The 22,422-nt window shown below is 36.3% G+C and overlaps 3 protein-coding genes across 3 annotated transcripts; all 3 read right to left on the bottom strand.

Moving 5' to 3' along the window:
- Window positions 1–4,831: 4,831 nt before the first annotated feature.
- Window positions 4,832–5,929, bottom strand: LOC131649096 (uncharacterized). Its single transcript, XM_058918841.1, has one exon. The coding sequence runs from the start codon at window positions 5,927–5,929 to the stop codon at window positions 4,832–4,834; it is 1,098 nt and encodes a 365-aa protein (XP_058774824.1).
- A 1,185-nt stretch (window positions 5,930–7,114) lies between these two features.
- On the bottom strand, window positions 7,115–8,464 carry LOC131612131 (carboxylesterase 1-like). The gene has a single exon (XM_058883952.1). The coding sequence runs from the start codon at window positions 8,277–8,279 to the stop codon at window positions 7,257–7,259; it is 1,023 nt and encodes a 340-aa protein (XP_058739935.1). The 5' UTR covers window positions 8,280–8,464; the 3' UTR covers window positions 7,115–7,256.
- An 8,467-nt stretch (window positions 8,465–16,931) lies between these two features.
- Window positions 16,932–18,334, bottom strand: LOC131643519 (carboxylesterase 1-like). The gene has a single exon (XM_058913761.1). It carries the CDS (start codon window positions 18,084–18,086, stop codon window positions 17,076–17,078), a length of 1,011 nt encoding a protein of 336 aa, XP_058769744.1. The 5' UTR covers window positions 18,087–18,334; the 3' UTR covers window positions 16,932–17,075.
- Window positions 18,335–22,422: the final 4,088 nt, after the last annotated feature.

Here is a 22,422-nt window from a genome sequence, read left to right as displayed (position 1 = left end):
CTCGCATCATCCCACCTAGGCAACATGGAGATGATGTTGGGTATTCTCATGCTATGGGACCTTCTAATGGCGTGTTGCCGCCTCCACATGGTGCAGATGACGCTCAATGTTTGTAGATGATATCAATCATTATGGATAACATCATGGGTTTGGTAAACTCAGATGGTGAGTTTTATACTTTGGCATCACAAGAAGCACACTTAGCCTGTAGGGGATCTATTTAGACCTTTTTATCATTTTTATATTATTTGTAGATTATGTGAATTATTATTCAGACATTTGCACTGTACAATTTATTTGATAACATTTTGTCACCTCCATTATTGCAGGATGAACATAACTTAACATTTGACAAATACCATAACACATGACGATTAACATAACTTTAGAAAAACGATTACATAACAATACTCCCTTTGTTTCTTTTTAATTGTCTCTTTTGTATAAAAATTTTGTTTCTTTTTAACCGTCGTTTTCAAAATTCTAGGTAGCATTAATTATTGTTTTGTCAAAATTACCCTTAGTGATTCATTTAGAGAGAAAAAGAAAAAATGGATTAATGAATAGTTAAGAGTATTATAGGTAAAATGAAAATTATTTCTTAAAAAGTAACAATAATTATTAGTTTTCTTGGTATGTGTAAAAAGTAAAAACATTAAAATTAAAAAGGAATGGAGGGAGTGATAAATAAAGAAACCTAAACACTACATGATGATTCTGGATATTTTAACATCTTGATTATGTCCTCGACAGATCTAGAAATTAGAGCATCAAACTCGAACGGTCTCTTAGTTAGTATTCGATTATATGTTCTCCACATAACCTTCAAATCTTCATCACTCTTCAACTCAACACCATTGTCATTAAGGGCATAATGGAATCTATCCTGCCACCCCCAAAATTTGACCAGGCACCCCCACATGAGCATTGTTATTATTTTTATGCCCTTAATTAATAATTCCAAAATTTTAAATATACCATAAATTATTGGTTTCTTCAAAGGATTACCAAATTTTTTGCATTTATATAAAGAAATACCGGATATTGCAAAAAATAATATTGGATTTTTTTAAGAAATATCAAAAAATTTCAGTAAAAAAACATTGTTTCTGGTAACCAGATATTTTTAAAAAGTCCGATAACCTATAAATATACCGGATATTTTGAAAATTCCAGTACATTACAATTTTTTTGAATATATGAAAAATCTAGTACGGAGTGGTGAGTTTTGAAAAACACTTAAGTTTTTGACATTTTTAAGAAAATATATCCGATAAAATATATACATATATTGCAAAAGCTGCTACAATATCATTACAAAATAAATTATGTTGACTTCCTAACTTCTTCTTCCCAATGCCTTTTACGTCTTGCATATGTTGTTTCCCATGCTCTTGCACCTTCACTATAGTTCTGTCCCCATCAATAGTGGAGGGAGGAAATGGACATTTAGGTTTCTACTTCACCTGAACCCAATGACTGGTGTTAACAAAACCAACGGCAATAATGTCATGCTTACTCGGAGCTATGCATGAATATATCACTAATGTGAATAATGTGATGTTAAGGTTTTCGGACAACGAGACCAATATAACCACATATCTAGAAACAATAGGGTAACCCATATAGGAAATCGTCATCCACTTCTCATAACCCTTCACACCCAAGGTAGATAATCACAACGGACTCCTAACTTCAGATACCGTGTCACATAACACATTAGAATACATTTGATGGTGTTGATAAATTTCAACATCTAACTGATTTCAAACTAAAGCCCATGACTCTTTTCCCCGTCCAAGTAAAGCTGAAATAGCACAGAAACCACAATTTCTATCTTGACCCACATTAACAATGTCATCAATGTACTAATGTAAGAAAATAAGAAACTTAGACAAGTAAATAAGTTCTGAAGACTAGCTAGATGATTGACTTTTAATTGGTTTTGTACATGATATGTTTGTAACCTGGCTTCCCAACAAGCCCTCGGCATACTCCCAATGGGAAGGATCGTGATGAACATTACTCTCTTGACCTTTTTTACTCTTATTATTTCCCCTATCTGGCTTGGACTTCACTGGGGGCAGACAAATGGAAGTTGTGGATGGATGTGTTAGTTCTCAAACTTTTTCTTCATCGTTCTTTGGCCTACAATATCCAATGTACTAAAATACCTCTTCAACTCTTCACACTCTTCTTCTAAATCCAAATGTGTTTCACTATTTTCTTAAGTCACCTCATGATCTTCAATGTATAATTTCTTCCAAAACATATGAATCGATTCTAACGGAACATACTCAGCTTGTATTTGAATTCCTGCAAATTCACACGCACAATTTATTGAATCAACCACACGCATCTTTGTCAGAACCAACGAATTTTACCCTTTCGAGTTCCTTTCCAACGTGTTGTATACACTATCTTGAACCAAAGTCGTGCAATGTGGAGTAAAATAGAGCGTTATATCGATGCTGAATGCAAGCAAGACTTTTTTGAAATGATACTCTAATTGAACATAGTTATAACTTTAACATGGTATTCACAGCATCCTAACTTCTCCATAAATCTCACCTACTGTGTCAACATGTTTTTTAGTTTTCAGTGAGCAGACTCAACCCTAAAAACATAAATAGAAAAGGATGTCATTATTTGATAATTAGTAATGTAACGTATTCAAAGTCACATCGATGTACATGTTTGTTGTCGTGCTCTCTAAATAAGTGACTGTATTAATACATTCAACAACAAACCTTTCTTTATGGGGTTTCAGTCATGTTTCATGCATATACTAAACAAATAAGGGAATATGAGCACATACAACCTCAAAATTCTTCAGGTGTTCCACAAACTTATACTCCCTATTCGATTACATAATGTTATTCCATAGATCCATAACATGCTTTTTCCTGTGTGTTCAACATACTCCTTACACTTCATACTAACATTTATTTTGTAATATGGAACAAACACAACAAATGAGTTGAGTTTGGGAACATAACTTTCATGGCATTCATCAACGTCAGTTCCTAGTCCGTCACCAAAACCTTCTGTAGCAACTTTTTGAAAGCGAACAATTATTTCAGCTTTTCTAGTGCAAATGTGAAGTTTTCCTCCCTTTCATGTTTCATATAGGAATATCCAACCGAAAATGTTAACTTCGTAGATGTAACACAAACAATCTCAAGTAGTGGTAGCTAGGGGTGTTCAAAATCGAACCGCCCAAATAGAAAACCGCAAAACCGAACCAACCAAACCGAAACTGCAAAAAACTCCATTTGGTTCGGATGTATTTGAGTCATTTTCTAATAGAACTGCGCGGTTCGGTTTGGTTTGCGGTTTGTTTTTTGTAAACCAAACCAAACCAAATCGCGTTATATTACAAAATCTTACTAACTAATATATATTTCTCTAATTTTTTTAGAGAAATCAAGTAGAGTTATGTGTATATTTTATCATATTCTTTGTATGATATTTATTTTAATTTATATATCATCAAAAAATAAAATTTTATTCATTTACAAATACTATTTGGACAAAATATATTTTATTGTATTTTTTACAATATTTTTTTACGAATGCAATTTCAGATATCATTCTTTAGACCTAAAATAAAATTGTAAGACGCATTTTTATGTATCAAATTAAAAACTTATTTTGACAATTATAAACTTTTTAGGGTAATGTATAAATGATTAAACACAAAATTATATTTTCCTCCATATGTGTATGTATGGCTCAATAATTTTTTTGTATGAAACCGAACAAACCGAAACCGCGTTAGTTTGGTTTGGTTTGATTTTATTTTTGAAAGTCAACCGAACCAAACTTTATTTTCTCTCACGGTTCGAATGTTTTTTAGCGTCAAAATCACCCAAACCGAACCGCGAACACCCCTAGTGGTAGCCGGTACCTGTTTGTTTTGTATGTACAATAAATAATCAACAACGTTTTAAGCGTCGCAAAACAGGTTGGGGACACACGATTCTGCGACGGTACTACAACCGTCGTAGATTGTAAATTACGATGGTTTTAACCGTCGTAATCTGCCAAAATAACTGTCGCAAACTACGAATTTTCTTGTAGTGAACTACCAACCCAGAATCAAATAAATGAAAACTTACGTTATTGGGGGATGCAATACCTATTATTTTCATAAGCAACTCTTGTATTAGAAATTGAGTACTAGGGGTACTTAAACCCTTACAAGATAAACCAGGAAATCAAACTTGAAATCCAGTACAAATTAAAAGCATAAAAACAGGTTTTTAAACCACTCATAAAAGGTACACTTAATCCTATCCTTAGCTCTTATTGCAAGCCACCACCAAGTATGTCAAAGGATCAAGAAAAATAGTTCATCACTATCAAAATCAGCATTGTTAAATATGATATCATTTCTAAGCCTCCAAGTACACCACCATATTGTCAACCATATTGCCCCCACCCTTTTCCTTGGCAACCTTCCAGACAGTGAGTGTGTGCTAAGCAGTAGGTGACAGCAACAATCTTCAGCCAAGAATGCATCTAAATCCAACCAGAAAAATATTATTATCCATAATCTATGTAACTTAGGACAGTGCATAAACAGATGAATTACATCTTCTACATGTAGTAGCCAAAAGACACACACAGCTTCTTGATTCTGCATAATAATTCCTCTACGTAGAAAATTAGCCTCCAAGCAAAAAGCTTAATTTTAGATGGGACATCGGCCCCCCCAAATCACGTTCAGCCCCTGTTTACAAACCTCCTCAAATTCAATTCCACCTTGCTCCTGCATTAACAAATTGTAACAAGAACAAACAGTAAACCGTTTTAAATCATCATAGGGTTAAACTATCTCGTCTACAACATTGAGTTTTAGATGAACATCAATAAGTAGTGAGTTTAGTTCTTCCAACTCTATCGTTGCTTCCAAACCCAAAACCTCTTCTGCTTGGATAAATTTCCAAGACCAGACCTCACCACACCAGGTCCCCATGTTACTAACAGAAGCATTTTTTGAAGATATTTCCTGGAACAGATTTGGAAATATTTCAGCCAGTTTGCATATGCCAAGCCAGCGAGAATTCCAAAAACCAGCAACTTCACCATTGCCCAACTTAACAGACAGCTTGTTAATAATTCCTTGAGAATCAACACATAAACCCATTAAATCCTTCCACCAAATTGAGTCTTTCGGACCACAACTGCCTCCATCAATATTCCACATTCTTGATCTCAAATCACCATATCTTACATTCATAAAACCACACCAAATAGCCTCCTCCTCAACCATAAATCTCCATATCCACTTCGATAGTAATGCTTTGTTAAACTTGCCAATATCCTTGACACCGAGCCCCCCCTGTTTTTTAGACTTGCAGACGATATCCCAATTAACCCACGACATTCCTCCCTTATCCACCACACCTTGCCACAAGAACCTCCTTTGGAGTGCCCTAATCTCCTTAATCACTTTAGACGGGACTTTGTAAAAGGAAAGTTGATAGCTCGATATATTAGAAAGAACGCTATTCAATAGAGTGACTTTACCACCCATGGAAAGGAGCCTGCCCTTCCAAACTAAAATCTTAGCTTTCAAGGAATTATTCACCGGTTTCCAGAAGTTAACAGACCTTTGATTACCGCCCATTGTAAATCCCAAGAACTTAAAAGGGAATTTGTCTACCTTACACCCCAGAAAAGCCGAGGCTGCTTGCAGGAAGTATGAGGAACAACAAACACCAAAAATCTTACTTTTATCCAGGTTAATTCTTAGGCCAGAAACCATTTCATAACCCATGAGTAAAGCCTTCATTGGCCACAAGTTAGCCCATGAGCATTCACCAAACATGATAGTGTCGTTGACAAATTGTAACAAGCTATATTCCACTCTAGATAGTTTAAAGCTTTTGTACATACCTCCAAGAGCAGCCTGTCTCATCATCCCCGCAAAACCTTATTTATTTTGAACGTACAATCAAACATCAACACCAAATGAAACATATTAAACAACTTCACTGAATCAGGATGAGTCCAAATGATATGAGCAACAAAATTTGAAACGTATCTGTTTTTGGTCTGGTACATTTATTTCTCTTTATGAATAAAACTCAACATATGTTGTATTTCAGTAAACTGACCTCTCTTGCTCGTCTTGTATGTATATATTGTCTTATATACTTAGGCAACGCTCATGAGGTTTTCTGAATGGCATTGGCTAATATGCATAAGGATTTTCCTTATGCACCATGCATAAGTCAATCTAAGCCATTGGATCATATTTTTAATCTAATATTGAGTATTGAGTATTGACTATTGAGTAATGAGTATTGACTATTGAGTAATGAGTATTGACTATTGAGTAATAATTATAATTTGATCTAATGATCCAATGGTCAATAATTCTCTATGCACGGTGCATAGATTTTTATCTATGCACCGTAACTGCACCCTTTCTGAATCTCTATATTTTAAAACAACAATTATGTATCTGAGAGACATATTATATTTTGTCATGTCATTCATAAACTGTCTTTTATCATCTTTTAAATGATCTAATATATTATGACCATTTAAATTCTTAGCTAGTTTATGATTGTAAAGTAACGTGGCCAGACCTAATTTGGAGGGCAGTCACATATGGTTTTTCGGTGGGATCATGTTATAAAAATTTGTATTCTACAATTTGTTGACATATGGGCATGGAATTTCAAAAGAAGTAATGAAGGCTATATGGAATACTAACATGCCATTAAATATCAATTTGTTTGGATCTTGGCTGCTATTAAATCGGCTACCAACTCGACATAAATTACGTAAAAGAGAAATTTCGCAAAGAGAACATGCGATGACTTTTTTTTAACAAGAAACTATTGCACATTTGGGGTTCAACTACGAGGAAAAAAGGATAATTTTTATATGGTTAACGATACCGTGGTGTCCATGGCTCGTGTAGAATGCAATTCTTGATATTGTAACTTTTTTTTGTTTGATGTGTTTGTTCTCATCTTGTGCCCAAAGTAACTAATTCTCTTTCAGAATGAGTTTGAATACTCTAGCACTTCTATTAATGTTTTTGGTTATTAAAATAATATGACTATTGTTTTTACTCTACATTAGATTATTATTATTCAAATATGTATTGTTTGTGGAAAATTAATTTATAAATTAACAATTAATGGCATCATGCAAAGTGCAAACACACAAAAACAATTACACAAATATTTTTTATTTAAAAATTACTACGAAACACAATGTGACAAATTAAAAATTTAGATGTGAAAAGAAATGAAATCTTTGATTAGATTATGCAATTCCTTTTGCTTGACAAGATCCCGAACCTCAACCCCATGACACCCCCCTGCCGTAAAACTTCTCACCACCACCACACCCTTCTCTTCCATCACTCTCGCCAACACCTTCTGATGATCCATCAATGGATCCCCCTCACACCCACTCACCAGCACCCTCCAACCAAGTTCCCTCACCTTATCCAAAACCCCAACACCATCACCAACCGTAGGATTACAATACTCATGATCACGGTCAACACCAAGCGGCAACGATAGTTCCCACATCAAGTCACACACGTGCGGCGGCAAAACGGCATCGTTTATCAGCTTCAGCTCCGAAGGTAGTCTCTTCGTCCCACCGAAAAACGGTTGCGACAATATCAGTCCTCTGATATTAAGTGAATTATTGAGATTAACAGCTACGCGTAGACCTGTGTGGTAAGCGATATTTGCGCCCGCGCTACCTCCCATGATGTAACAGTTTGAATAATCAGCATACTTTCTCAACCATTCGTCCGGTCGGGTTTTGATCCAGTGTAACGCATCCATAGCATCATCGTACGCCGCGGGTAAACGGTGTTCAGGAGCGAGACGGTAGTCGATTGATACAACGATGGAGTTAACGTCGTTTGCGAGGTTGGAACAAAGATCGTGGAAAAAATCTGAGGCTGCACTGAAGAAGATGAAACCGCCACCGTGAAAGTAAACTATAAGAGGGAGTTTACTGGAGGAGGAGGGATTGAGTGTTTTGCGGGGTAGGAATATTCTGGCGGAGGTGTTGTGTGAAGTGTTGATGGGGATGTCTTTGGTGAGAACGGGGATTGGAAGGTTGGGATTGGGTGAAGGTGGGGTGTGTTGGTCTTCACGTAGGCGTGTGATTGTGCCGTCGGGGTTTGGGAGGATTTTGAGATGGATAAAGGGATCATTGGTTTGTGGTTGTGAGAAAGGTTGACCTGACATGGTTGGTTGTGGAGGCTGATGAAAGTTTCTTGGTTTAATCATTGATCAATTATTTCTCTTTTCTTCCGACAAAAAATTAAGGTGTGAACATTAAGAGAGTTTGTCAAAGTAGTGTTTGTCAAACGAGTAGGTTAGAATCTTTCATTATTTTATCTGTGTTAGGTAATAATTGGTGCAGTCCACGGGCACAAAAGTATCATCCACCAACGTTCGAAAATTACGAATAAAATAACGTTGTTGTCTTTGGAAATTTGGAACGTGATCAAGTGATTAATTGTTTGATTGTTTTGTTTTTCATTTGTTTAGATGATAAGATGACATAGTGGCACTTGTTAACTTGCATTTCTCAGTTAGAAATTCGTATCCCTTAATTTTTCAGGCCCTTCGCAAGATTTTACAACAATTGTCGAAGTGAAGGCCCATGGAATGGGTGGGCTCTTATTTTTATCGAGAACAAACAATCATGCCCTTCATCTCATTTCTTATTATTGAATCTAATCAAATGATAACTCGTAAAAGACGTTGAACCACGGGTGGACGAGTTAATGAAAATTAACAAAGAAGAATAAACAAACATTGACAAGAAGTCGAAAAAGGAATCATCGTGTTCCAAGATAGTGAAGAGATAGGCGGAATTCGAATGAGTTTCTTCCTTGGTGATAACGACAACAATGGCTAATTTTGATGTATCTAGGATCCTCATTGAAGGGGGGCTTTTGCGACATCATGTATGCAAAACTTTTCAAGAAGTTTGGATTGAGAAGAGAGAAGGTGAGTCCATATAAGAGATTTGACCTATACACCTTCAATCGGGGGGTAAATTGAGTTGATGATTACATTGGGAGAAAAGAGAGAGACACTAGGATGGTTGCCTTGCCATTCTTAGTGATTCTCTACAAGAGTGTCTACAAATTACATCTTATGCATGAATTGCCTTCCCGGTCCACTTCAAAGTAAAGTATCACAATGTTCATGACGAGATGGTAACGATTTGTGTCGGTCTGTCTAGAGCATGAATGATATATATAAAGCCATACAATGTAACAAAAAGGGGAAAGACAGAGAAGCCAATGAAAATCAATGTGACATCTCTTTCAAAGCAACTAGAAGAATCGGTAATCAAACTCTCGAAAGAGAGTAACAGGGATCTCAGGTAGTATATTGCAAATGGTTCTAAATTGAAAGATGCATGGGAGAACTTTGAGTAATTAAGGCCCACTGGATAATGTCGTATCAACATAAATTGATGAAATATAAGTAGTGATCACATCACTTAGTTAAAATTGAATTTATCGTATAAGCATTTGATACCTTCTTTTTAAAATGAATGAATCAAGTTTCACTAAATTCTCTTATTTATGATAAGAAAGTATAGCAAATGAATCAGTGCTACTATCATAAACGTTACAAGCATACAACTAAAGCAACCAAAATCCCACAACAAATGAATCAGGTATGTTATCGCAAACATTGCAGGCGTACAACCACAACAATAAAACCACACATTGAAAGTAACATGGATTAAAACAATGAATCACAAAGTGGTAATCTGAATAACAGAGAAGTTGTCTTCCACAAATTTTGCATACTAATTGGGCAACTTAAGGTTTTCATGTCGCATCTCCCAAAGACCATCATTAGCTCTCTTCCAACCTTATAGAGCGTCATTTAAAGACATCTCTAAATCCTCCACACACTCACGGGAAGACTCCGACTCCTGGTTCTCCTCTACTAGAGCAACCTCAACTGTGGATAACGTCGACTTGGAAGTCGATAAAGTTTCAACTTTTCTCTTCATCTCTGGCTGATAAGTGCCAAAATGTTATTATTTTGTGTATGTAATTTTTAGCGCTTATCGGTTCTTTTTGTTAATATAGTTTGAATAATCTCTGATTTGTTTGTAAATACGTTTAGTTTGTGAATAATTGTATTTTCGTGTAATTGTGTACCGTTTGATAGTTTTAATGTCTTTTTGTAGGTATTTATGCGTATTTGGAGCATGAGTAATAAAGTGTCGAAGACACGGCTTCAGACATGCAATTTTGGGAGAAATAATTTTCTGGTGCGGGCGCGTCGTGCGGTCTAGCGCGCACCGCGTGGTTTGAGAGTTGAAGAATAAATTTTGGCAAATTAGAGCACCTGTCGCGCGGTCTGGAGGGCGCGAAACGCTTTCTAGGGCGATTTGGTACATTAAATGATGGCGCGCGTAGCGCGGTCTGCGATTTCTATTTTGTATATATGTTATAAAGTCATATTTTGTTAGGTTTTATCATCTCTTCTTTGACAAAGTTGAGCTCTGATCCATTCTATGTAGTTTAGAGGTTTAAGCAACATCATTGGGTAGTTCATCATATAGATTGGTCGCGGCTCGTGCTGACAGCCGAAGAAGTTCCCGCTTTTTCTCCTTTTTCCTTGTGATCCATTCTAATGGTGGGTGTTATATGTATATTTTTCCCTTCTTGTATGTACATTTTTCAATCTTGGGATCGTATTTATATTTGCTTTACAAATCATTATTGATGTTGTTCTTGATCTCTTTGCTTAAATGCTTCGGATTTGTGTTGTTGTAGAAATAGACATCATGAATTTTGATTAAGGATGATATCTATTCGTTTCTAAACTATCATAGATTTAGGGCTGATAATCTTTGTGGGTATCAGAGCTTAATGCCTCCGTGTTGTTTGTTTCAGTTGGGAAATTATTGACGCAGTGATATTGTTGTCTGCAACTTTGCGTTAAACATAACCTCTATTGTGGTAAGTCTTGAGTGATGCTTGATGATATTGATGCGTATTGTAGGTGTAGCGCGATAGATCTTCAAATTTAAGTATTTGACGGGTAGAATGAAATACGATTCCATAATGAATTCTCTTGAGTTGTAATAGATTGTTTATTTTCTTTATTTAGTTTTCCCGAAATTTACCTTCCGCACCCAAAACCAAACTTAGAAGAATTGAAACTGTTGAACGGTAGTTTTTCCCTCTCACTAATCGTTGTGTAGACGATATGATATGACGTATATCACCCAGTAATAATATACCTATTACTTTTTGCTTTCTGTTTTACCGCTTCAACACTTGCCCAAGAGATTTCACCTCAACCAATAAATGAGGGTATCTAAAACTCTACACTTCATTTGCTATCTCTATCAACACTCTAGTCATCTTGGTAATCTTCTCTAAGTACCAATCTCGTTTGATAGTAAAAGCATTGACACATCCATGAAACATTTCTTTTTCCTTCCAAAGTTAGTCGCACAAGAATACATTTCCCATAGTGGTATCACCAAAGGCCAAGTTAGTTGATGTTTGACGAGTATGGTACGCTAGTTAAGTTTACTCTTCTTGGTGAATAGTCTCATTATTTCCCCAAAATATGTGAATCCTCATCAAAGTAGAGTATTGAAACTCGTTAGTCATTAGTGGACTAGGATGAGTTAAGAACAAAAAGATGCAACACAATCGTGTTCGATGTTATAGAAACACCAAGAACAGGCCTTCCTAAATCTTGATTAAGCATCTGATATCGAGAAGGTGGTTCATTCCAATGATTCACTCTGACAACGAACCTAGTAACAAGGCTCCCTCCAATTACAACTAGAAACAAACATAAAATACTTTATACTACTACTCAGTTTGGAGAATCCCGAACTTCCACTTGAATAACGATAGGAAGGGTAACCACGATCAGACTAGCGGTGAACCTTGTATGTATGATTTTCCCAAAAGCCTACAGACTAGCGGTGAACCTTCCACTTGAATAACGATAGGAAGGGTAACCGCGATCAGACTAGCGGTGAACCTTCTACTAGGCGATCCTCATAAGGCATCACCTTTTTGGAATGATCATCTTTATCTTTTAAACAGATGGTTTCAACCTCCTTAAACTTGGAGTAAGATAAGTCAGTACTTCTCGAACTTCTCCCAATTCTTTCCCAATATTGCTTAATGTTTTCTCCTTCTTCGCAATGACTCCTCCAAGATGGCAACTTTTTCAGCAAGGTCAGAAGAAGCACCATTTGTCTCTATGACCTTTATATGACTAATTAGTTGTTCCTAGAGTTTTTTCGCTTATAGCACATGACATGATAATGACCCTTCAAAACCTCATTTTCCTAGGTAAGATTATCGGGTGCCAACACCTTGTCCTGACCAGCTGTTGATATGGATATCAAAATGGCATCCAAATACATCTTGAAGGTTATATCTTCCAGCTTATTCGTATCCAATAAATTTTGGATGTAGGCATAGTCCATTTTTAGGAGGCTAGACCGCACTTACTTGACATTACGATCCCCCTAGTCATGAAGTAATCAAGAAGTTTTAGACATTTTGGCAGGATTTCCTTCTTGAGCTTGATCTTTCCATTGTATTTAGGTAGTTTCATTAGCGCAAGTCATAGACCGGTCGTGGGACTTTTTTCTCCGACGTTTTAAGGACGAATTCCTATGGTCTGACCTATGACCTTGTCCGTCTTAAACTAGTTATGTTTTCTCAATAATAAGGGCATTACCTTCCTATTGGACTGCCCCCAGTGTTGCCTCTGCCAAGGTCGAAGTGGATTTCATAAAATGAGACGAAGGCACATTCTTCGCCTCGTGATATTTCTTCCTCTTAAAAATGTCACGAACCAGCCTCATGTTATATGCATGACAAGATAAAGATGAATGTTAGGAAAAATACTAAGAGGGTAATTAAGACAAACTAAAACGCAATCCCCTCATTTCACCAAATAGTTCTTTTATCTGTCTCGAGCACTAGTTGCTTCTATGACCTATGGATCTATGTTGTTGCTATAACTATCCACAACCATCACATGACCTTTGTGGGATTGATGATGGCAACATCTATTGCCAAATGATGTTTGGTGAAGTCCCTGATGATCTTTGCTCCAACAACCTTTGATGTTGGTGTATATCAAAGACTCTATATCAAGACTCATTAGTAGAATAATCATGATCCAAATAAAATGCTAAATCAATGATGAACCAAGTTGAGAAACTTGAAGCTTCAAGGTTTTCAAAAGAGAGGTATTATGAAAGCTCGCATGGTCTTGTGTTTGGGTGGTCAATCAAATGTATATGTATAAGATTAACTCTCAAGATACTAAGGCAACTCACACACAGTCATAAAAATGTTTTGAAGCCTTTTTTTTTGTTAAAACACTTGAAAAAGTTTTTTTTGGACGTTCTTAAGAGATTAGTGGCTTGCTGAAACAATTAGGAATGATTTTTATACTGGATAATTGATTAACAGATTAGGGTTAGTAAATTAAATCTTGGTAACTTCTCTCAATCATTTTATAAGGGTTCTAATCAATTAGTGAGAGTGGATTTAAAACCTTCCATATTTATCTTAAATAATCGATTAAGTCATAGGGTTAATCGATTAAATCGTTAAAAAAACTCATGGATATTTTATTTTTTGGGACAAATATTCTCTTATAAATAGAAGGTTTCTCCTCATTCTTGTTTTACACCATATTTTGAATTTGAGACTATATTATGCAATAAAATAACTTAAAGGAACCCTGGTGTAATTATTCCGCTTTCTTATTATTCACGAAAAGTTGCCCTAGTGTCAAGATGGTGAAAAATACATGTGAGAGTTTGATTGTACTGGTGAAGTGATGCTTTTTTTCTTGTTTAAAGGTAAGATTCCTTTGATAATACTATCGTTTGGTTCTAAAGGTTAACTTGTTAAAATTTATGTTTGGTTCTTGAGATCAACCCGTTAAAATATTTATTTGGTTTGTGAGCTTAGCTTGTTAAAAGCTCCATTTGATTTTGGGACCAGCTTGTGTAATATCTCTCATTGTTGTAAAAGGTTTGTGGCATATCCTTAAAAGTGCAAGACTCATTTTTAGTAGAACACTCAAGAGGAAACTCTTTGTGACAAGAGTAGGTCAAGTGGTAGGTCGAACCAGTATACATCTCATATGTACCTTCTCAAACTCTATCTCTTTAATTTATGTCATTTACTTTTATCTTCTTCTTCTTTTTCACTTCTGTATCTCTATTGAACTAACATAAACCACTTTTAAGAAGGATTTTTTTTTAAAAAATAAACTCAATTTATAAGTAACACAGTTCACTCCTTCTTATGTTTACAGTTAGTTAATCAACAAGATCGGTTGAGTATTAATGTAATGCCCATTTTGTTGGGTATATGGTTCATCTGATGGGCTGACCCCATATTCATAACCCAATATCTCCCAGAAGGAGAATATACCGTCTTTCAGAAACTCCTCTTCCAGGCCCTTAGAGTTAGAGTAAAATGTACAACTTTTTGGAGACCAGAAAAAATGATTCCGGGCCCAACATTTTTTAATTATGTTCTGACATTTTGCCGGATCCAAACAATGGGGGAAGAATGGGATGAGAAATATTCAAGAATGATTCATAACTAAAAATACGCTTCACAATTATAGGGAGTGACTGAGAAGTAACAATCCTCAAATTTTTTTTGACTTTCAAGATATAAGCCAAACATCTTTATTGGCGGACAGAACGAGAACAACCATTTTCCCTTCCCTTCGAGAAGAAGTACATGTCATGTTGAAGAGATTGAAAAATATTTTAAATTCGGAACTTCTTCCGAGTAGTCTCGCCAATATTGTAATAACTTTATAAAGGCCCAAGCTACCGGGTGCAATTGGGATGGAGTGATCCTTAAATGATTTAATACTTCCACCTTAAAACCATTAAATTTAAATTTAAATTTCAGTCAAGAGAACATACATCCATAGAGAGGCACCCATATTAGTCAAAGGAGCTTCACAAAGATCTAAATTTTTTTAATGAAAGTATGATCCTTGGAGTCATCACGATTTGCCTCTACAAACTCAAAATCTAATGCTGGCAATACAGAAAAAGGGGGACACACACCACCCTCCCCAACAATGGGACGATCCAGTATCATCCCTTTGAATCCTTTTGTAGAAACATATGTATTTACACCAAAGTCGGAACTCAAGGATTCACTACCATCTTCGATAGAACCCTCACTAACTTCAAAACAATCAGAGACAACAATAAGGTTTGAAAAGGTAAGTGACTTCCAGAGGAGCGAAATTCAACATTTATGGGTCTACTAACCCCAGTGTGAGATGAAGCATCATTCATATCATTGCCACTAAATATTTCGATGACATTTAGAGGTTTATCTCCTACATTGGTCAAGGCTAAAACAAAGAAGAGAAAACAACTTTAAACGAGAAGGATAAAAGTGGTACTTGGAAAAAACAAAAAGTTGAAGGAAATTACACGATAGAGGGTGCTTTGAAGGTGTGATGAACCAAGAGGTGTGAAATTCAAAGAAGGAAAGGGACAGACAAAGTAGGAATCTCTGCAGCTCAGGAAGGAATAATCTGAGTTTGCGAAGAAAAGAGAAAAATTACAATTTGCGCAAAGAGAGAAAATTTACGTTGAAAGATGAAATAACTTTTATATAGTTGATTGAGATAAACAAATCAACGACTCAAAAATGAAGGGAAACATACAGATGAAAAACAATATTCAGATTTTCCTCGAGATTACAACAATACTCCAGTATACGTGAACCCCCTTAAGGAGAGAGCCACATTCTGCCCTAAGGATCTAGGGTCACTTGTAAACACAATCTTGGGAAGCATCTTAATGGTGAAACTGACATTTAATGCACATGTTCCTAAGGTAACTCATTTTGAATTTCTAAATATTTTCCACTTCTACAAATGAATGAACGAAGGACCCTCCATGAAGATCCTGACCTAAGGTGATGTCGACCCGGTAATTTGGAAATTTCTCATTGCCACGTTAAAGCAAGCCATATGGACAACTGTTATGGGCCAACCAAAAGCCTAATAAAAAGGAGGGTCAATCATTAGTCAAAAGTTAAGCCCAGTAAAAAGTTGAAACTACACTACACCTACAACCTTGAGACTGTAATTGATCTCACCATAGACGTTATTCACTGTTGTATATTATCTAACCATTCCCCTCATTCCACGTCGAGAAGCATGTGCGATTTCTAATTGTCCTTCATATGAGATCCCGTGTGAGACCTAGGATATGTTCTAACCATAACTTGCTCTACTTTTTTTGGCGTTAAAGTGCAAATCTTACAGATCAACCTCCTCTCTATCATAGCGAAACCTTGCTTCACCACACCTAGACTTTATTCCATCACTTCACCATGCCGTTGTGGTTCATCAATGGAATAGAAACAAAGTGAACATCCGGGTATTTCACAACAAGTGGCATGTGAACGATTTTGCAAGCATGGTCTATCACTGTCTGGGCAAGAGGCGTGGAACAAAGATGCATACATCACAACCTTATTACTTGAGACCTCAATTGATCTTTGAAGATGCGTTTAAGCACACCTTTTTTTAACTCTGTTCTATAGGATGGGCGCGTTTGGAGGGATGATCTTCGTAAAATTTCCAATGTAATAGTTAATAGATTTTACTTAATTGTTTACCAACTTGTACAATTTAAAGAATAATGAATGAATTTTGCTTAATTGTTTTCCAACTTGTGCAATTAGAGATACTTGTCATTGGTGTAATGACATACATAAACCTATACAGCAAAGCATGTGCTACTGTAGCGTAACAAGAGCTATTTGACATGGTGAATTTTCAAAATTGAACGCAAAGTTGTAAATTGCAAACATTATTGGAAGCACGATATTTCATATATTAGCTGTACCATTAAAATAAGAGAAGTGTATGTTTGTTATAACTCATTGTTTACCATTACAAATAGTGATAGATAGGATTACTTGCTTTATTCTCACATACTACTCCAAAATGCAAACTACATGCCAAAATATTGACTACATTACTTATAATTCATTATTGAAAACTCTTGACCAAATCGAACACTTTTTCAGACATGGAAGGATCACCCATAAAAATACCATGTCTACCCCCACTATAAAATTTCCCAACCACATGGACATTTTTACCCTCAAGCAGCTTCACTAATTCCCTCTGACGGTCCACAAGTTGATCCCCATCACACCCAAAAACCGCAACCTTCCACCCAAACAACTTAATCTTCTCCAAAATCTTATCACCACCATTCACCGTTGGATTAGAATACACGTAATCACGATCAACGCCTACGGGTAACGACAATTCCCACAACGCATCGGTAAAAATCAAAGGTAGATTCATATCCTTCTCAAGCCTTAACTCCGATGGAGTCCTCTTGGTCCCACCAAAAAACGGTTGAATCAATATCAACCCTCTGATGCTAATCGGTTTAATCTCGTCAACTATCGCAGCCGCACGTAGACCCGCGATGTAGGCGATATTTCCTCCAGCACTCTCTCCCATGAGATAACAACGTGAGTAATCAGCGTAACGTGTCAACCATGCGTCGTTTGAAGTTCTAATCCAGTGAAGAATTTCCACGGAATCTTCATACGCCGCGGGAAGACGGTGTTCTGGTGCGAGGCGGTAGTCGAGTGAAACGACGACGGATTGAGTTTTGTTGGCGATGTTTTCGCAGAAGTTGTGGACGTAAGTTGAAGCGGCGCTGTAGAAAATGAAGCCGCCGCCATGGTAGAAGATGATGAGAGGTAGCTTCTTGGAAAGTGGTTTGTGGGGAAGGTAGATTCGAGCCCAAGTATGTTTTGATTGGTTGATGGTGATATCTTTGGAGAGTGCGGTTGTGGGGAGATTTGGATTTGGTGAAGGAGGGGATTGTGGGATTTTTTGTAAGCGTGTGACGGTGCCGTTTGGGTTGAGGATTAGGTTGAGTACTTTGTATGGATCCATGGATGAGTTAGCATTGACAAGGAAGAGAAGGAGATGCAAGGAGAGTATAGTAGTAGTAGCAATGTGTAAAGACACAGACATGGCTATAGATCTGTTGTGGAACACTGGGTTTTGGAAATTGCAGGTACAAAGCTATAGGAAGCTGTTGAACTTTTTAAGGAACATTGATCATGTGTGAGCTGTCAAAATGGGCTGAAGTCAAAGCCCGAGGCCCACATGGGCCGGCCCGTTTAGGGCCGGGTAGCCCATTTTGACAACTCTAATCATGTGATATGTCGTACGAAAGGGTTTGTTAGCAGACAATTTAAGATTATTATTCGGTGAGTTAAGTATAAACAAATGTAGAAATTTCAAACTGCTGGTTAGAGACAATTTAGGACAGCTAGCAGGTAGTTAAGCTAGGGGACCAATTGTTAGTAATGGTGTGTGGTTCAAAATGGGTGGAATCTAATTTGAAGTTGAAAATGTACTAGTGGAAAAATATCGAAAAAAAATAATTATACATGCCATTGACTTAAATACACATACCATACCAAGTTTTCTTCTTCTTTCCATCATATGTTTATTTGTAACATGAAAATCCGTCAAAATCTTATTGTAACTGACGTGAGAGATACCAACAAAAGATATAACACATATGTAGACTTAGACAATACACTAACATGAAATAGAGAAGTAAATTGATTGTGTGATCATATGTGGATATGTGGGATAAGACTCTTATTTATAAAGCTATTAAATTTTGAAATGTTACCTGCATTGCATTTTACTAACTCCATCTATTGTACAAATTACAGATTACAGGGCATTCAATGTGATTATAGTAAAAGACAGTTTTTCCATGCCTACTTTGGATGAATTGTTCGATGAATTTTATGGTGCTCAATATTTTTCCAAATTGAATTTATGGTCAGGGTATCACCAGATTCTTGTGAAGCCGGAGGACAGATACAACACTACATTCAGAACTCATCATGGCTAGTAATGCAATTCGGGCTTACAAATGCTCCGGGAACTTTTCAGTGCCTTATGAATGACATCTTTCAAAGCGCCCTCCGTAAATCTGTCTTAGTATTCTTTGATGATATAATAATATACAGGTCCTTTTGGATGGACCACTTGATGCACTTAGAGTCAATCTTGACAACCTTACAACACCACTAACTATATGATAGATTGTCCAAATGTTCATTTGGCGCAACCGAAGTCGATTACTTGGGCCACCAAGTGTCGGGAAAAAGAGTAGCTATGGAGATAAGCAAAGTCCAAGCGGTGGTTAAGTGGCCAACACCAGTTAATCTCAAGCACTTGAGAGGTTTCCTAGGCCTCACAAGCTATTATTGAAGGTTTATCAAGGCTTATGCTCATATTGCTGCACCGTTGACTGATCTTTTGAAGAAAGACAGTTTCAAATTGAATGTTGAAGCCGACTCAACTTTTAAAAAACTTAAAACAACCATGACAGAAGCCCTAGTGCTAGGCTTACCAGATTTTTCTCAACCTTTCATTTTGGAGACTAAAAACCCTTTTTCAATCAATTGACCTACACTCATCAGATTGTTTTTCATGCTAGGAACATACCACATATCCTAAATCAGTGTAGTTTTACCATTCTTCATAATCACTCTAACATTTCCCATTCCTTCAACATTCAGACATGTAACATCAGCACATATGATCTTGGTCTTTTTACCATAGTCAAAATCAACTAGCCATTTCTTATTTCCAATTAGGTGATTTGAGCAGCCAATGTCCATATACCACCATTCTACCATTTTTTCCACCTTCACTCTTATATGCCATCAATAGAACATGTTTATCATCAGAGTCTCCTTTGGCTATATTGGCCTTTTCACCTTTTCTTTCTTTGTTTGACCATCAATCTATAGCAAAGTGGCCAAACTTGTTACAGTTGTAAAATTGAACCTTTCTTTTATCAAACTTCTTTTCCTTTTGAACATTCTTATGTTTCTTCTCATCCGGATTGGAGGCTTCTTACCTCTAAACACCACCTTTCTTTTTCTTGTTCTCAGACCATGCTTGCATCTCATTCTTCTTGACAAAAGAGGCTTTTAGAGCCTGCTCATACTCTCATTTAGAGTTCCTCTCAGTCATACACACCTCTTGTGCCTCTAGACTAATATGAAGTTCTTCAATTCTTATGGTGTTGGTGTCTTTAAAATGTTCAATAGCTACAACTATGTAGTCAAACTGAGGAGCAATAGATCTCAGTGCCTTCTTACTAATAACTTGTTCAGAGAGCGTCTCTTTGAACCAAAAGCTTAGAGACTCATATGGTCTCTTCCATTTTTCGTATGAGCATATTAAACCTAATTTTATATATGAGAATGAAACTTTGAGTTTTGAAGAAGTTGCTAGTAAAATTATTTCTGAAGAAAGAAGATTGAAGGGTGAGGATAATACTTCATAAAACTTCGTGCTGGTTGCTAGAGGAAGGGCTTATGTGAGAAAAAATGCAATGAATCAGGTGTGAGATGTTAGAAATATAAAAAATTTGGACATATAAAGTATAAGTATCATGATGGGCATCGTCAGAAAAATCACTCTGAGTCAAATGCTAGCAATGTCTTTCTCGTTGTGAGAGAGGGCGATCTTCTTTGAAAATTATGAAGTGTTTCCTCATTAAACTTAAGATGTCAAGGAAAGGGATGAGTTATTTCTCGTGGAATAATACATGGGCATCCCAAGTGTGTTTCGAGATTATGTCGATGGTTGAAGAGCTTTCTACCAACATGAAATTTTCATCATAAGTTTTCAACATGCTTTTCAAAATGTGGAAATTCTTGAAGGGGTTTAACTTCAAGTGAAGTATACTCTTCTTTACACTACAAGAAAAGTTGTATATTTCCAGGGGATTTAGCCAGAGGTAAAACCCCAAAAAAAAAATAGTGTTGCTTAGGGTAAAGCCCCTCGCAACGCATAATTAAAAAAAAAAATTAAAAATTATACTCCAATAAATGGTGCCAAAAAGTATTTTCGTTGGTCAGGCGGTGCAGGCATTTGCGAGGGGCTCCCCCACGTAACTTGACTGGAGTACATTTTCGAGGGGCTCCCACACGCATCAAAGACATGCATGCGTCCCATCCAATGTAAATCCCCAAATCTACCCGATAATTATACGGAAAATCAGAGTATAAAATTAAAAACATACAATCATTTGGGATATCACATATTCGTCATACAAAACAATTACGACTTACTTGCCTTCATATTGATACATAACACATAACATAAACGACAATTTAATTAATCCTCAAATAATCACTTTATTTCTAAATAAACATTTTAACTCGCAGCAGACTCATCAAACTTCACAAATATTCAAATCAAGTCGTAGCATCTTTGCACGGTAACTTTAAGTTACAATTTTAACCAAAACCATATCAAATTTCAGCAAAAGAAATAATAATTAAAATAATCGTTTAATCCTCCCGAGTGCTACGTATCAGAGCGACAACCGACTCGACTCACGACGGCTAAATCTTCATTCACTAGCATCACCTGCACGTTACCAATATAAAGGCAACGACGAAAATAAGCAAAGGGTGAGATATCAAACTATATAAATAAAGTCATGATAAAAAGTATATTATGGTTCAAGTCATAATATATATCTCAAGTTTCAATTCCAATCAACCAATTCAAAATCAAAATTACATAATCACGCACAACGTCGCAATAAAAAAATGAATGAGACACGACTAATGCATCATGCATGTGGTACCCAGGGCTTCAGCCCCCATCGCCAATTGCCAAATAATAGAGGCATAAAAAACAGGCATAAGCCTTTGCCACTGTTTTGCCAATCCAGGCCGTCGTTACAACATGCAATTCATGAGACACTATGATATGCAACAAACCACAATCAATCACAAAACAACGTCACATAAGGCATTCGCCTACATCGTCAAAATATATCAATAATCATTGATAATTACTCACCATATTAATTTCCTGCAAAATCACAAAATTCGCAATAGTACAGTATACACATTACGTCACAACGTCACCAAAACGTCGCCAATTTACGGGTACCGAATCAATTCTGGACTCGCCTAAATTATACTACTCGGTTAATTAATATCCGGGTCTATTATTAAGTTTAGTTCGGTCACTGAGATACTAAAATTGCTAACTCTGCTACTACTAAATAATTTGATCTGCTACTGTCAAAATTATCCTACTCTGCTACTACACAAATGTTTTTACCATGTTACTGCATAAAACACTAATGTAATGTTATACAAGTTTGTTCTGCATCGGTTTCACGTATCACTGCGATTAACTATTACTTGTTAATTTACTGGTTTTTACTAATAAACTAATTTAGTTAAGCTCCTCAATTAATTCATCATGTAACTAATATTAATTAAAAGTTATGTGGATAGTTATTAAC

This window comes from Vicia villosa, linkage group LG1 (genome assembly GCF_029867415.1).
Source record: "Vicia villosa cultivar HV-30 ecotype Madison, WI linkage group LG1, Vvil1.0, whole genome shotgun sequence".
Lineage (NCBI taxonomy): Eukaryota > Viridiplantae > Streptophyta > Magnoliopsida > Fabales > Fabaceae > Vicia > Vicia villosa.
Note: the sequence above shows the minus strand (reverse complement) of the source record. Positions and strands in the feature narration are given on the sequence as shown.